A 15617-nucleotide genomic window follows, 5' to 3' on the forward strand; every position below is an offset into this window, starting at 1 on the left:
GAACATCTACGCCAACATTATAAGTGTTATATTGTAGAGTGTAATCAAGGTGTTTATTGTTTTGTAAAAATAAGATGAACCGGCAGGTGGCGCCACTTCGCTATCGACGCGGTTGGAACTTCCCTTACCGCATCCCGGAATTGTCATCACGCCGCTAGGTCTCGGCCATTTTTACAAGTGCAAGCTCCGAAACACAAAACACAACACAGAACAGTTATAACTGTGGTTATATTCGGAGTATACCACCGCACTCGGGCGTGTAAGTACGTTTTTTTTTTTCACCGTGCTAATGTACGTTGCCTGCGCTGAGCTGCTTAGCTAACAGTAGCTGACTAGCTAACGTTGGTGCAGATGCTGGTGGCTGTTGTTGTCGTTCCAGCTAATGTCAGGCTAACGCACTAAGACGTTAAAACACTGACTACCCGGGGATGGGGCTGCGAAGTTACCCCGGAGGCCTTGGCCTAATCTTTTTACAACAGTAACTTTGGTGAGACTGTATGTGACTCAGCAAGTAATTTGTTGTTATCCAGAACATTGTCCACAGAAACAGCGATCATCAAATACCGACCTTCTTGCTAAAAGGTTGCTTGCTAGCTAATGCTAGCGTATGTGTAGCCTGGTGGTTGCTAACTACCAGTGAAAATAACGTTAACTAGAGTTGTTGGCCAGAATTCACAATATAACTTTAATGTTCTCGACCGTCGGCTAATCAGTTAGTTTAAAGATATAATCTGATACCGTTAGTTATCGTTAGGTTGAAAATAATTCGACTGGTTGCTAATCCGTGTTGTGTGTGTGTGTGTGTGTGTGTGGATGCGCATTGCGACATCGTTAGGTGTAGCTTTTTAAAGCTCGTTAGTTTAGTTTAAACTTAATCACATTGTAGCTGTTGTAAATAACAAACCTTTACCAGTTAACATACTAACACGGTTGTAAATAACACGATGCACGCTAAACATTTCTGTAAACCTTTTCACGTGGATTTCCCCCGCATTTGTGTACGTATAAAATGTCACCAAATAGCCCCCAAATTAATATGAGATAAGTAAATATTACACAGAAAACGTCACATAACAACACACTATACCTAACTATTCAGATGTTCTTGTGTAATTAGTCAAAATCGTATCCATTGCAGCCAAATATTGCTTACACGTTATGAGTATTACAATACATAACCAGGCAGCCGACATAAAAACACGTGTCTAGTGTTTGAATATTACTGCCAATGAAATTACATTGATCAATTGCTGCAACAAACTAATAAAGTGTAAATGTGTATTACTTTCAGACTGAAATATTATTTTCCAAACCTTAAGCTTGATTATAGGAATGAATAAAGAAAAATTACAACAGAAAGACCTATTACTGAAGATTGCAGTGATATTGAGAAAGTTTATTAACAGAATCTTCCACATGTCCCCAGGAACGGCAGTCATGTCTGACTTCATCGAGAGCGAGGCAGAGGAGTCGGAGGAGGAGTTTGAAGAGAAAGACCTAAAGCCCAAGAAGACACAGCGGTTCATGGAGGAGGATGGTAAGATTTGGACTCATCTCAAGGGACGAGTTTGGTAGTTTGGAGTTGTTTGGCACCGCTTAACCGCCGTTCCTTAACAGATGAAGAGGAAGAAGAGAACACAGAGGACCAGGACGAGCAAGGAAACTTACGCGGACTGATCGACGATGGAGACGAGGAAGTGGAGGAGGAAGAAGAGGCTGGAAGAAGTGCAAGTGGAGCGGGGAGCGACTCAGAAGAAGAAGTGAAGCATCGGCGGAAGAAGCGCAGTAAGTGCATGGCATGGCAGTGTTTTTCAAAGCGTTATAGATATACATAACTATTGTTTTCTTAAGTGGAACATGATTAAGACAAAAACGTAGCATTTACCGTTGTATCTTTGTCTGGTTTACAGTAGGGATGTCCCGATCCGATCACGTGATCGGAAATCGGGGTCGATCACGTGGTTTCAGACTCGATCGGAATCGGATGTTACATCCAGATCAGGGATCGAATATATATATATATATATTTATATTTATATTTATTCTCATTATTTATTTATTTTTATCAGATCTATAATATTTCAAAACAAATGGGAAAAATAACAGCTTAGTATTTGCTGTTATGTGGTGGTACAGAGTCAGACCGCCTCAACTCCACACAGAAACAACGTATGCGGCATGACGTCACTTTGGATCGGATCGGGACTCGGTATCGGCAGATACTCAGAATCAAATGACTCGGACTCGGACTCGGGGGCAAAAAAACCTGATCGGAACATCCCTAGTTTACAGTTTCAGATGCTTTAGTAGTATTAGTATATTACATATTTATGTTTTATGTTACCCTTTCAAACAGTAGAGGGGGAGCGCTGATGTCACATTGTTATATGATACCACATTATGTGAGTGGCTATTAAAGCTATAACAATCTATATATGAGAAACTGATATGTTGAGGGAAACAGAAAGAAATGGCCGTCAGAATTGGCAATGATCTGAAACTAGGTCTTAGGTTGTCTTAATGGCTAGTTAATTAATCAGAAAAATGGTTTTGTTATATTGCTTTCTTCTCTGAAGCCTTATGTTGTCTGTAAAAACATATGGGTTCATTCAAAATCTGTTTGCTCAGTCAGTTGCTTGACAAATATTAGTAAGATGAAACTACAATGCCTGTCATGTGATAATTCAGGAAATAATTTGTTGATCATAGTCTCCCTTCAAGTTTTCCAACTGTAAGATTACAACATAATTTGAATTTGGTCACAATTTAATATCATTATAATTTAGAATTTACTAAATTGTCAATGCAAGCGGGGGACAGTATTTTATAAACTGAGAGAAAATATTTTTCAGAATGAATTGTACTTCTGGCATCTGTTAATCAGGTCAAACAGCAGGTTGCTTCCTCTGCAGCTGGCTCCATATGTCGTGGAGCCGCGTGCATCCACATGTTTGTTGCGTTTACCTGGACAGATGCTGCCTGATGTTGATACTCAGCTGCTGTGCTTTATATTTTCCACATCTTTCTCATTGTTTCTCATAGAGAAAGTGAATGTGTATATTAAATTAAATAAATAACACTTGCTGGCAGTGCTTATGCAGACTGATAACTTGCAGGTTGAGTGAAATTCTGTCCTCTGATTGAGACTTTTGGTCTTTTCAGATTATGACGACTACCTGGATGATGATGATCTTGACCTAATTGAGGAAAACTTGGGTGTTAAAGTGAAAAGGAGGGTAAGGATTATTTCTCATCTCTAGCCTCACGTTATTTCTGATGTTCAGCATTTTCCCTTCATTTTTGTGCAAATTTAAAGTTTTAAGCAAGCTGTACTGACGCCATACCTGCTTTGCGTCACAGAAGAAGAAATATGATCGTGTAAAAACACTGGATGATGACGAAGAAGACGATGATGAGAAGGACTTGATCGCTGATGAGATCTTTCATGGGGATGCTGACGGTGACTTGGAGGATGGCGAGGCCGTTGATGAGCCTCTCCAACGCGCAGATGATGACGAAGAAGGAGAGGATGAGGAGTCAGGTTGGCTAAGATTTTTTCAATCCATCTAAAAATAATAAAAGATTGGGAATATAAACATTGGAACTTTTTTAATTTTTTTTAATTTGTGCTATTGTCCCACAGATATCGATGATTTTATAGTGGATGATGATGGTCAGCCCATCACCAAGAAGAGAGGCAAGAAGTTCTCCGGATACACAGACGCGTGAGTGTTGTAGTTTATTCAGAAAGCCATCAGTACAAAATATAAATGCATAATCTGTTAAGTATGCAACAATAAATATTAAATGGTAAGCTTTGAATTGACTTTTAATTTCGGTTTGTCTTTCCACAGTGCCCTCCAGGAGGCCCAGGAGATTTTTGGTGGGGAGTTCGACTTTGCCGACATCGACGCAGACACCTATGCCCCAGGTGAGGAGGAGGAAGACGATCAAGATGAAGAAAGTTGGGACCGTCCAAAGAAACAGACTAAGAGGAGACAGGGGAGGAAGAGCATCTTTGAGATCTATGAGCCCAGTGAGCTGGAGAGCAGTCACATGACAGACCAGGACAACGAGATCCGGTCTACAGACATGCCAGAGAGGTTCCAGGTGCGTGGATGTGTGTTTTCAGGTTAATGAATTTTAAGCATATTTATTATGCGTTTGCCTGATTTTGTCTTCCTGACCCTTGCCTTGTAGCTGCGATCCATCCCTGTTAAACCTGCAGAGGATGACGAGCTGGAAGAGGAAGCAGAGTGGATCTTCAGACATGGCTTCTCCACTCTTACTATCTCCATGCAGGTACAACTTTTTCCCGTTTACCAAACATACACAGAAAAAAGCACAATACAGAAAGACCTTTTTTGCCTTTTTTGTTTTTCTATTTCTGGACACTATGACACCTTAGACTCTCATTACTAATACTATATTATTACAAAAATGTATCTCCTGTTTTTGTGCCATTTTCAGGAGAGTACAGATTATCTAGACAGAGGAACAACTACAAACTTCAGCAGGAAAGGCCCCAGCACAATTGCCAAGATCAAAGAAGCCCTCAACTTCATGAGGAATCAACAGTTTGAGGTACAGCGAGCTCTCTTTCATCTTCCCTTCGTTTGATGTCAGTATGTCTCATAAAATGTGATGTTGTTCTAACATGTCTTATATTTCTGTCTTTTTTTTTTTTTTTACAGGTTCCATTCATAGCTTTCTACAGGAAAGAATATGTGGAGCCAGAGTTAAATATAAATGACTTGTGGAAGGTCTGGCAGTGGGATGAAAAGGTATTGTTTTATAACATCTTGCCAACTAATCTTTTAGTAATGGAAAGTACAATTAAATCAGCAACAGTTAGACGTTACTCAGTTATTTCCTTTCATCATCTTATCGTACAAATGCAGCCTGTGGTTTCTTGAAGTATAACTTTTCATCTTCCACCCACCAGTGGACCCAGCTGAAGACCAGGAAGCAGAACCTGACCCGTTTGTTTCAGAAGATGCAGTCCTATCAGTTTGAGCAAATCTCTGCGGACCCCGACAAACCACTGGCCGATGGCATCCGTCCTCTGGACACTGCTGACATGGAGAGGTACGTCTTGACAACACTGGAGGCCAAGGGCTGAAAAAAACAATTGTGCTTTTACTAAGCAAAGAATAACTGGATGATATTAACATATAATAAATTCTAAGTTCGCGTAAACCGTGCTGTTCACTGATTGTCAATGCTCTCTTTTTATTGAATTCAAATTTATTCTATCATTTTCTAAAGGTTGAAAGATGTGCAGACTCTTGAAGAGCTGGGTGATGTGTACAATCACTTTTTGCTCTACTATGGTCGAGATATTCCTAAAATGCAGAATGCTGCCAAAGCCAATAAGAAGAGGCTCAAGAAGATCAAAGAAGTGTCAGAGGATGGTAAGATGGATGTGGTTTATTAGATGATTGTGGTCGGAGCTTAAACTGTTTCCGTTGTTTGCCTTGCTTTAACAAGTTTCTAAATGACTCCCACTTTAGGTGATGAGGAGGAATTGGAGGTAGAAGAAGAAGAAGAACAGAAAGGACCAGACCTTAAGTTGGCATCTCGTAGGGATATGTACAGCATCTGTCAAAGCGTTGGACTTGGTTAGTGTCCTTTTCTACCTTGGGCACCTCAATCTCAGTGTTAAATTATCACTGCTACATTATTATATCTTTTTGTGTTTCTTCCTTCCGGCAGATGGCTTGGCGAAGAAGTTTGGATTAACTCCAGAGCAGTTCGGTGAAAATCTGAGAGACAGTTACCAGCGTCACGAGACGGAGCAATTCCCCGCTGAGCCCATAGAGCTGGCCAAAGATTATGTTTGCAGTCAGTTCTCTACTCCTGAGGCAGTGCTGGAAGGAACCAGGTACATGGTCGCCATGCAGATCGCTCGGGAACCTTTGGTCAGACATGTTCTTCGACAGACCTTTCAGGAGAGGGCCAAGATTAACATCAAACCTACAAAGAAGGGCAGAAAGGTATGTGCTCAATTATTGCCAGATTAGAAACATCTAATCCTAAATAAAAGACACCTTTCTGAACCAATCTTGCCGTTTGCTTATTTTCTGTAGGAGGTAGACGAGGCGCATTATGCCTACTCCTTCAAGTATCTTAAGAACAAGCCTGTCAAAGAGCTGAATGGGGAACAGTTCTTGAAGATGTGCCTGGCGGAGGAAGAGGGCCTGCTTTCCATTGACATCTGTATAGACCTTATAGGGGTCAAAGGGTAAGTACAGCGCACAGTACTGTCACAATACTTTTTGATAATGTTGGTTTCTTGAATATGCGGAAAAATCTTCAACATATATATAGTCATGTTTAACACAAGGAACATCAAGGCGAAAAGGTTGCTGGCCACATCAGTTCAGTTGTATTCAACTAGATGAGGTAAATCACAAATATACAAAATTAAAATTTTAAATTACTCTTCAGTTTTTTAGTTCATTCTTTGGCCTTTGGTCATTTATCAAACAATGGCTTTGATGTGACTAATTGTCCCATTTTTAGCATCTGTATAGAAACCTAACTTGGAGCAAAGAAGAGTTGAGAAGTAGGATAGCTCCCCCGAGTTTAATTTCTTTAAATTTTAAGCTGCAGTTTATTTTTTATCCACATGCTTGTCAGGAGAACATCGGGATTATGAATTATGACTCGTGGTATTAATGCAGCTTTCCGCTTCTCTGCATTTTCCTCTTCTTCCGTTCAGGTATGCTGGGGACCAGACTTACTTTGACGAGATCAAACAGTTCTACTACAGGGATGAGTTCAGTCACCAGGTGCAGGAGTGGAACAGGCAGCGAACTTTAGCCATAGAGAGATCTCTCAATCAGTTCCTCTACCCTCAGATGGCCAAGGAACTCAAGAGCAAATTGATTGCGGAGGCCAAAGAGAGCATTGTCAGGGTAATTTGATGATGCACATAATCAACACAGCACGCATCCTCAAATGTTTTGCTTAATTGTTTGTTTTTTTTTAACCAAAGAAATATTTTTGAACACTTTGGTTTCCATTTGTTTTTCTTAAAGTCCTGCTGTCGCCGGCTGTATAACTGGCTCAAGGTGGCTCCTTATCGGCCAGATCAGCAGGTTGAGGAAGATGATGATCTAATGGATGAGAGCCAGGGAAAAGGCATTCGGGTGTTGGGTGTAGCCTACGCGCCAAGCAGGTATGTTCCCGAAAGTACTTTGCTTGAATTTTTGGTACAAACTGATTTTCCACTTAACATGTAGGAGATGCACACTTTAGATGTTTGTAATCTTATAAGATAAAGTAATGTTTTCTAATAACTTTTCCTCGACAGAGATACACCAGTTTTCTGCGCGCTGATCAACGGGGAAGGAGAGGTAGTGGACTTCCTGCGTCTGCCGTACTTCATGAAGAGGAGAAATGCCTTCAGGGAGGATGAGAGAGAGAAGAAGGTACACGCTGAGAACATAACTATACTCTGTGCTGTCACTAGATGCTTTTTGTTTTAAAAATCAAATAATGTTACCGAATGCATGTTTGAGATGTGTACTCTTGTTTGCAGGCCCAAGACATTGAAAACCTCAAGAAGTTTCTGTCCGGCAAGAAGCCCCACGTGGTAGCTGTTGCTGGAGAAAACCGGTCAGTCATTGGGTTCTTTGTGTGTGTGTGCTGAAAGACATTTACAAGTTGGCGTTTATGCTGAGATGTTAAAAACCTTTCTGTGTGCAGAGATGCGCAAATGATTATGGAGGACATCAAGAGGACCATCAGCGAGCTTGAACAGGAGTCCTCTCTGCCAGCCGTGGGAGTAGAACTTGTTGACAATGAGTTGGCCACGCTCTACATGAACAGCAAGAAGTCTGAGGTAAAAAAAATAAAAAATGTCACACACACACTCACATCAGTTGTTAACCGCAGTTCATCGGACCGGAGATGTGGCCCACTGTTCCCTTTCCCTGCTTACTTTCTCCTGACCTCCTGCTTTCTCTCTGTGAAGGTTGATTTTAGGGATTATCCTCCACTGCTGCGACAGGCTGTGTCAATAGCCAGGAAGATCCAGGATCCCCTGGTGGAGTATGCTCAGGTCTGCAGCAGTGATGAGGACATTCTCTGCCTCAAGCTACACCCACTGCAGGTGAGAGAAATTTATTTGTGTTTTTATCCCCACATACCCATTATATATTGGAAGCTAAATCCCTGCGTTAAGAGTCTGGGAACAATTGCCACTTGTGTGATTTTCTTCAACTTCTTTCGCAGGAGCACGTGGTGAAGGAGGATTTGCTTAACGCTCTTTATTGTGAGTTCATCAACCGCGTCAATGAGGTAGGCGTGGACGTAAACAGGGGCATTGCCCATCCTCACACCCAGAGCCTGGTCCAATATGTCTGTGGTTTGGGACCGAGGAAGGGTTCCCATCTTCTCAAGGTATGGATTTGTGTTTTTGATAGCAAAGTGCATGTATGTTAGTTGCTACATTAGATTAGTAAGTACTATATTGGCTGATCTTACAACCACTTTGTTTTGAGCAGATCCTGAAACAGAACAACACTCGTCTGGAAAACAGAACTCAGCTTGTCACGATGTGTCACATGGGACCGAAAGTTTTTATCAACTGTGCCGGATTCATCAAGATCGACACTGCGTCGCTTGGGGACAGGTTGGTAGCGTTTTCAGACGTGATCTTTCCCAGAATACAAATTATTCCAACAAAGCTGTGATCTACATTTTAGCTTTGAGATTATTTTAAATCAAAAAATATTTCCTCTCAGTACGGACTCCTACATCGAGGTGCTGGATGGTTCTCGCGTTCACCCTGAGACGTACGAGTGGGCTCGCAAGATGGCTGTGGACGCCCTCGAGTATGATGAGTCGGCAGAAGACGCCAACCCAGCCGGAGCTCTGGAGGAGATCTTGGAAAACCCAGAGCGTCTCAAAGATCTGGACCTGGATGCCTTTGCTGAAGAGCTTGAAAGACAGGTCAGTGTGTTGATGTTTATTGGGACGGCATTGCCCGTGTTTCACAGCCACTCATCATTCACATAGTTTATCATCACACTTTTCCTTTCTTCCTTGGTCCCTGTAGGGTTATGGCAACAAGGGAATTACTCTGTATGACATCCGTGCGGAGCTGAGCTGCAGGTACAAAGACCTCAGAGTTCCCTACAGAGTTCCCAACACTGAGGAGGTCTTCAATCTGCTCACCAAGGAGACTCCAGAGACCTTTTATATTGGTAATACACAGCACTTCTGAATGATGAATCACATATGTGATCACACATTCAACTGGTTGACTTGTTTAAATGTGTGTGTGTGGTTAATAATTTTGCCTGCCTTTCCTCCAGGTAAGCTTATCACCAGTATAGTGACTGGTATCGCTCACCGGCGGCCTCAGGGAGAGAGCTACGATCAGGCCATCCGTAACGACTCTACCGGTCTGTGGCAGTGTCCCTTCTGCCAGCAGGACAATTTCCCTGAACTGAGCGAGGTACCAGACACCTGAGATTTCTTCTTTTGACAACTTACTAAACAAAGTCTTTTTATTAATTAGTTTATTGCTTTTTGTTTTAGGTGTGGAATCACTTTGACAGTGGCTCATGTCCAGGTCAGGCTATTGGAGTCCGGAGCAGATTAGATAACGGTGTCCAGGGTTTTATTCCCACCAAGTTTCTTAGTGACAAAGTGGTCAAACACCCCGAGGAGAGGGTCAAGGTGAGGTGCTGTTCGTTGCTGTCACTGTTTGTTAGGTATAAAAAAAATAAAACCTTACTGTATTTTCCTTGTCTGCATTTTCCGTCCTTCCTGTCTTGTGTCTGACTTGTTTTTCTGGCACTTATGTATTTCTTGTTGATTCCTCCCACTCCTCCTTCAGGTGGGCATGACAGTCCACTGCCGCATCATGAAAATCGACATTGAGAAATTCAGTGTTGACCTCACGTGCCGCACCTCGGATCTGATGGACAAGGCCAACGAGTGGAAGCTCCCCAAGGACAGCTACTACGACTTTGACACCGAGTCTGAAGACCAGAAACAGGAGGAGGAGCTCAAAAAGAAGCAGCAGCGAACACGTTAGTATAATGACGCAACTAGACGCGAATTAAAATGCTAATGAAACTGCTCCTCTTTGTGGGGAATTTTCCCTTCATGCCATTTGTTTACCCAGCAATAATAACGTTCGCAATACTTATTTATTTATTCTCCGCTCTCTCCGTCTCCTCAGCTTATATAAAGCGTGTGATCGCCCACCCCAACTTCCACAACATCAGTTTCAACCAGGCAGAGAAGATGATGGAGACCTTGGACCAGGGAGACCTGATCATCAGACCCAGCAGCAAAGGAGAAAATCATCTCACGGTCACATGGAAGGTAAGAAACGTATATGAGGTTACATCAAGGTGATAAAAATATCAAATTTAAATAAAATACAACTAAAGATAAAAGGTGTCATCGTGTCTGTGGATGTTGAGCTGAAGTAAGATGTAAGATGTGACAATAAATAAATAAAAACACAATATGAGCGAAGCAAACATCTTATTAAATATGAATGAGAATAGGCACGACATGTTCCAGTCTGATTCTGAGTGATGTGCTCTAGGTGGCTGACGGCATTTATCAACACGTGGATGTGAGAGAAGAAGGCAAAGAGAACGCATTCAGCTTAGGGCACACACTCTGGATCAATAATGAAGTAAGTTGTTCCTCCTCTCCTCTGTATTATCATTCGCTTCATAATCAAACATGCAGACAATGTAATGTGGCTTCAGAGTTTGTTTTTTTTAAAGAGTGTCTCTGATTCTCTGCAGGAATTTGAAGATCTGGATGAAATCACCGCTCGGTACATTCAACCGATGGCGTCGTTTGCCCGGGATCTGCTGGGACATAAGTACTTCCAGGAGTGTAACGGGGGAAGCAAGGAGGTATCTGTTCATTTTCAGTCCTTCCTGTAATTATTATCACTTTAGGAAACATAAATCAAGAACTCATTCCGTTGTCTGTTTTTGCCATGAGCTGCTCCACTCATATCTCTTTTTGTCTCGTTCTCTCTGTGATAGAAAATGGAGGAGTTATTGCTCAGGATAAAGAGGGAGAAGCCTACATTTATACCCTACTTTATTTCTGCATGTAAAGACCTGCCAGGAAAATTCATACTGGGCTATCAGCCTCGGGGAAAACCACGGTAAGCAGATGTGTCTTGTGTTTTTTCTAATCTACTCATTGTAAAGATACCATGAGTAGAAAATATTGATCAACGCTGGTGCTTCTCCTCAAAGAAGCTCAGCTCGCAGTAAAGTCAGCAGATGCTGCCATTCAATGCTGTAAATACTCACAAATCACAGTGACATATGGTAACAGGCGACAGCCCATAGCTACTACTAAGGCTCATATTCGCAAATCTGAATCTTTATGAGTCAAGTCACACTTTCTCTTCCAGCTTTTTTTTTCTCTCAACACAACACTTATTATACACGCTCCCACACAACAACTCCACTGCCAAGTTTTATTCCTTTTTTTGGTACTTATAAAATGAAACATGATCAGTTTTGTTGCTTTGATTTTTCCCTCAGAATCGAGTATGTGACCATCACCCCGGACGGCTTCCGCTACCGCTCGCAGATATTTCCAACAGTTAACGGGCTGTTCCGTTGGTTTAAGGACCATTATCAAGAGCCTGTGCCAGGTATGTAATCATCACAGATTGTAGTGCGTATCACAGCCAGTGAAATATATTGTGGGCGACTATTTTAACGTTTTCTCCCCCCGTCAAAGGCATCACACCGAGCAACAGCAGCCGAACAAGGACGCCTGCATCCCTGAACGCCACCCCGGCCAACATTAACATCGCAGGTGAGTTCCTCTCTCTTCCACGCGAACGAATATACATGTTCAGCGCGAGTTGTAGTACAGTTTTACTAACCTCTTATGTATTCCTTCCCTCCTGCCTAGACCTGACACGAGCTGTCAGCGCCCTCCCACGCAACATGACTTCTCAGATGTTCAATGCCATCGCCGCGGTCACGGGCCAGGGGCAGAACCCCAACACCACCCCTGCACAGTGGGGCTCCAGCCAGTACGGCTACGGCGGCAGCACAGGAGGAGGAGGAGGGAGCTCGTCTGCTTATCATGTAAGGGCAGTTTTTAAAGTTGAGAAACACTCAGTAACTGGTTTTAGAGTTACTGGCGACTCCTTACAGACAGGCGTAGAATGACATGTGGCTTGTTTATAGGCTGCAGGCGTCCACTTGCACCACCTCATACGGTGCCGCCTAACATTCAGGTGTGTGTTGTGTATTAAATACCAGTTCTTCCTCCTCTTCAGGTGTTCGCTACTCCTCAGCAACCCATAGCGACCCCCATGATGACGCCCAGCTACTCCTACACCACGCCGAGCCAGCAGGCCCTGGGCACGCCGCAGTACCCCGGCTCCACCCCCCAGTCCTCGCACTCTCACGCACACGGAACCCACCCACACGGAGGCCACGTGCCGCATCACAGCAGCCACCACGGCCATCACAGCAGTCACCACGGCCACTCGTCGAGCACGCCGTCATCTTCCACCTCATCCCGAGGGCGTACACCACAGCAGCAGCAGCCAAAGTGAGTAGAGGAGGTTAAAATGTGTCCTGATTTAAATTAAGCCTGCTGCTCCTGGAGCGTCGTAATAGATAGAAGTGTCTGTTTTACCGCTTGTCTGCCACTAGGTGGTGCTAAAGCTACAGTATCCATCATTTTAAATATAAGCAGCTGACCAAAAGATACAATCGGGTTTTGTTTCCTACACTGTCAAATAAAACCCGTCCCCCTCTGTCCTCCCTCTCTGCAGGGCGAGCGGCAGCAACGCCTCTGCAGTGGACTGGGGCAAGATGGCCGAACAGTGGCTGAAGGAGAAAGAGGCAGAAGGCCGGAAGAAAACCCAGAGGATGACGCCACGACCGTCGCCCAGCCCCATGATCGAGAGCACACCCATGTCCATCGCTGGAGACGCCACACCGCTGCTGGATGAAATGGACCGATAGGGCACAGAGGGGGGCGTTGTTACACCCCCCGTACACAACTTCATCCATTGTACTGCTTCTTCATCTGGATAACCCTTTTCCTGTCCCACAGCCCATCAGCCCCTCCCCTCCCTCCCGACCACTAATTAAAGCCCACTCCATCTAGCTGATTGTTCATTCATAACTCCCGTCCCCTCCTGATATTGTAGCTGCAGTAAACAGTCTGGTATCATGGCTCAAATCAACTCTTTTCCCTGCTGTCTACCCTCCTCATACCAAATGTTTCAAAACCTCACCCCGAGCCACTCTGCTCTGGCTCCGTAGTATTTTGTACAGTCAGAATAACACTGTATATTAGACGCAGAAAGTCAGTACAATGAGAAAAAAAGTATCCGTCAAGCGTTTCATGTAGGATATGGACCTCCACAGACACTGACAGGCAAGCTGTCCTACTATCTTTACTTTGGCGATTGGTTTTTAGTTTGGTCCGTGAATGGTTTTGACAGAGGGGAACAGTCCACCTTCTTCCGTTGTGGTTGGTGGAGTTTCACCATCAGTTGCCAAAAAAGCGCTTTGCCAAGCCAATCAGGAAATGTAATTTTGTATGGAATGCGTCAGAATGAATAAAGACAGTTTTTTTTTTCTGTTTGAACCTTAAGACTCTTCACATCTGTCAAAGTAAACACATCTGTGACTGCAGACTTTAAAGAGGGCAGGATTTTAAAAAGGCAATGAGTTAATGCTGACTTCCTCTTCCACGTGCTGTATTATGACCGGCTGACTATGTATTTTGGCTCCTGTAGATAGCCTCTAATGTATTGCTGACTCTGTGCTGTGTGGACAGTGTGCCACATTAGAAACGGTGGTTGTTTTTGACGGCTTCATGTGCGGGGCGGCGCGGAAGACGTTAAGGACCCATTTTAAACACTGTTGATTTTAGCAACAATATCTGACGGGCGGATTCTGAACCTCGCTGTGTCGCACAAACATCCATGACAGTCTGTCAGATGGTCCTTTTTGTTTTTTTATATTAAGTTTACTCATATTTCAACTTCTTGTATTTTAAGTGTTTGTGATTACTTCATTTCTGACATTGGGCCGCGATGTTTGCCACCTCATAGGATGTAATCTCCTGCAGTGCTGCTGTAATTCAGCCTGAAACAGTGTCGCTCTTCCCGCGGAGTATCAGTAAAAACTGGATTTATTTTCACACCTAATATTAAAATGTTTGGTGATCTGTTTTTTTTTAACCGCAACACTATCAGCAGAAGATACTGTCAAACGTGACTTCTCACTATATTAATGCCCTTAACCCTGTATGATATTCTGAACTGCACGCGGTGATTAAAGTGGAATGAGTATAATATTAAAAACCTTTTGTGATCGTCCCGTGGCAGTTTGAGGCCGCTCTGCTTCCCTCTAAAACTCGTGCGTTCGGTTTTTCATGTGTGCCCCAGTACAAACAAGCAGCACTGGTATTTAACTAATGGCGTGCTTCAGTTTGCAGGGTGCAGAGTGTCATGGTCCCACGATAATGTGCACATCATTTAAAATAATTATGGTTTTTCGAGTAAACGTTTCGGGTTTGACATCTCGTGCCGGGTTAAGACGTTGCATCCGTCTCGGCGAGGCTGTCGTTGGTTGTCGGCAGGAGCTGGTGATGGAGGAGAAATGATGTCTCTGGCACTGCTGACGACCTTTTCTACCTGTGATCCCTTTAATAAAAGTGTTCATAGAAAACTCTGTCTGTTGTTGAAGCTTATTTGGCAGTCAGACGTAAACGGACAGCATGGTGATCAAAGCAATTTATTCACAGCTATAATAAAAGTATTGTCACTTCACAAAGTATTCAGACCTCTTTCAATCCACACAAGAGCCTAAATACTGCAGATTATTGTTGTATAAAATATCTAAAAATGCGTAGATTGATCAGTTTTATTCATCCAAAATTAAGTGCACAAACCAAAAAAAAAGTGAATGGGGTATTTTCCGAAACGGCTGCATTTAACACGAGATGAGAGACGACACGCATTCTCATGAGGACACGTCTTCCTCCTGTCTGGCTTCCTGAGGAAATCAGTTAGCCACGCATATAAACTATCTGCTTGTTTCCATCCCCGCCAAACAATCCCTCCATTTTCTAGCTCGTGAGAAACCTTATGTCAGAGGGTAGAGATGCATTATGGGTATGACCGCGGTCACCGGAGCCGGCGTACGCATCGAATTAGCAGCACAGAGACACATGACATGAGGCCGGTGAGAAAAACCACAAGAAAAAATGCAGTCGGTTTGGATATTTCCATCCGTAACGGGATAAAATAAATGCTGCTTCGGACGCATGTTTATGAAGGCAGTAACCGAGAGCAGGGAAAAGATGTAGTGGAGAATAAACTTTAGGTAACAGCGCATCACAAAGCCTTACTTGTTTCAGCCGTGGTGGACAGCAGTAAACATTCCTGACTGACTGACTCGTCTACAGACTCTAATTCATTATGTCCAAGCTATTTATTACAGATTTCTTCTCAGGCCATGTGAAGAATGCTACAAATACAACTCTGCTGTTCACTGAATCCACATTGAGGCCAGTTGAGTTTTCCTGTTGAATGTGTGTGTGCTGCTGATTGATTTATCCAGGCAGTCATG

The 15617-nt window shown here is 43.2% G+C and overlaps 1 protein-coding gene across 1 annotated transcript; it reads left to right on the top strand.

Moving 5' to 3' along the window:
• Positions 1 to 139: 139 nt before the first annotated feature.
• Positions 140 to 13616, top strand: supt6h (SPT6 homolog, histone chaperone and transcription elongation factor). The gene is made up of 37 exons (XM_084565387.1): positions 140 to 259; positions 1427 to 1537; positions 1618 to 1785; positions 3163 to 3236; positions 3361 to 3541; positions 3644 to 3725; positions 3855 to 4110; positions 4201 to 4302; positions 4471 to 4584; positions 4695 to 4784; positions 4946 to 5088; positions 5269 to 5414; positions 5514 to 5621; positions 5716 to 5996; positions 6090 to 6244; positions 6725 to 6920; positions 7044 to 7183; positions 7319 to 7436; positions 7547 to 7623; positions 7714 to 7849; positions 7982 to 8119; positions 8242 to 8409; positions 8514 to 8641; positions 8754 to 8961; positions 9068 to 9215; positions 9327 to 9469; positions 9553 to 9693; positions 9854 to 10049; positions 10202 to 10347; positions 10577 to 10669; positions 10785 to 10898; positions 11034 to 11158; positions 11547 to 11659; positions 11749 to 11826; positions 11926 to 12104; positions 12299 to 12576; positions 12803 to 13616. The coding sequence occupies exons 2-37, from the start codon at positions 1438 to 1440 to the stop codon at positions 12993 to 12995; spliced, it is 5256 nt and encodes a 1751-aa protein (XP_084421513.1). The 5' UTR covers positions 140 to 259; positions 1427 to 1437; the 3' UTR covers positions 12996 to 13616.
• The last annotated feature ends 2001 nt before the right edge of the window (positions 13617 to 15617 follow it).

The sequence above is a fragment of the Chelon labrosus genome (assembly GCF_963514085.1).
Source record: "Chelon labrosus genome assembly, chromosome: 17".
In the NCBI taxonomy this organism is placed as follows: domain Eukaryota; kingdom Metazoa; phylum Chordata; class Actinopteri; order Mugiliformes; family Mugilidae; genus Chelon; species Chelon labrosus.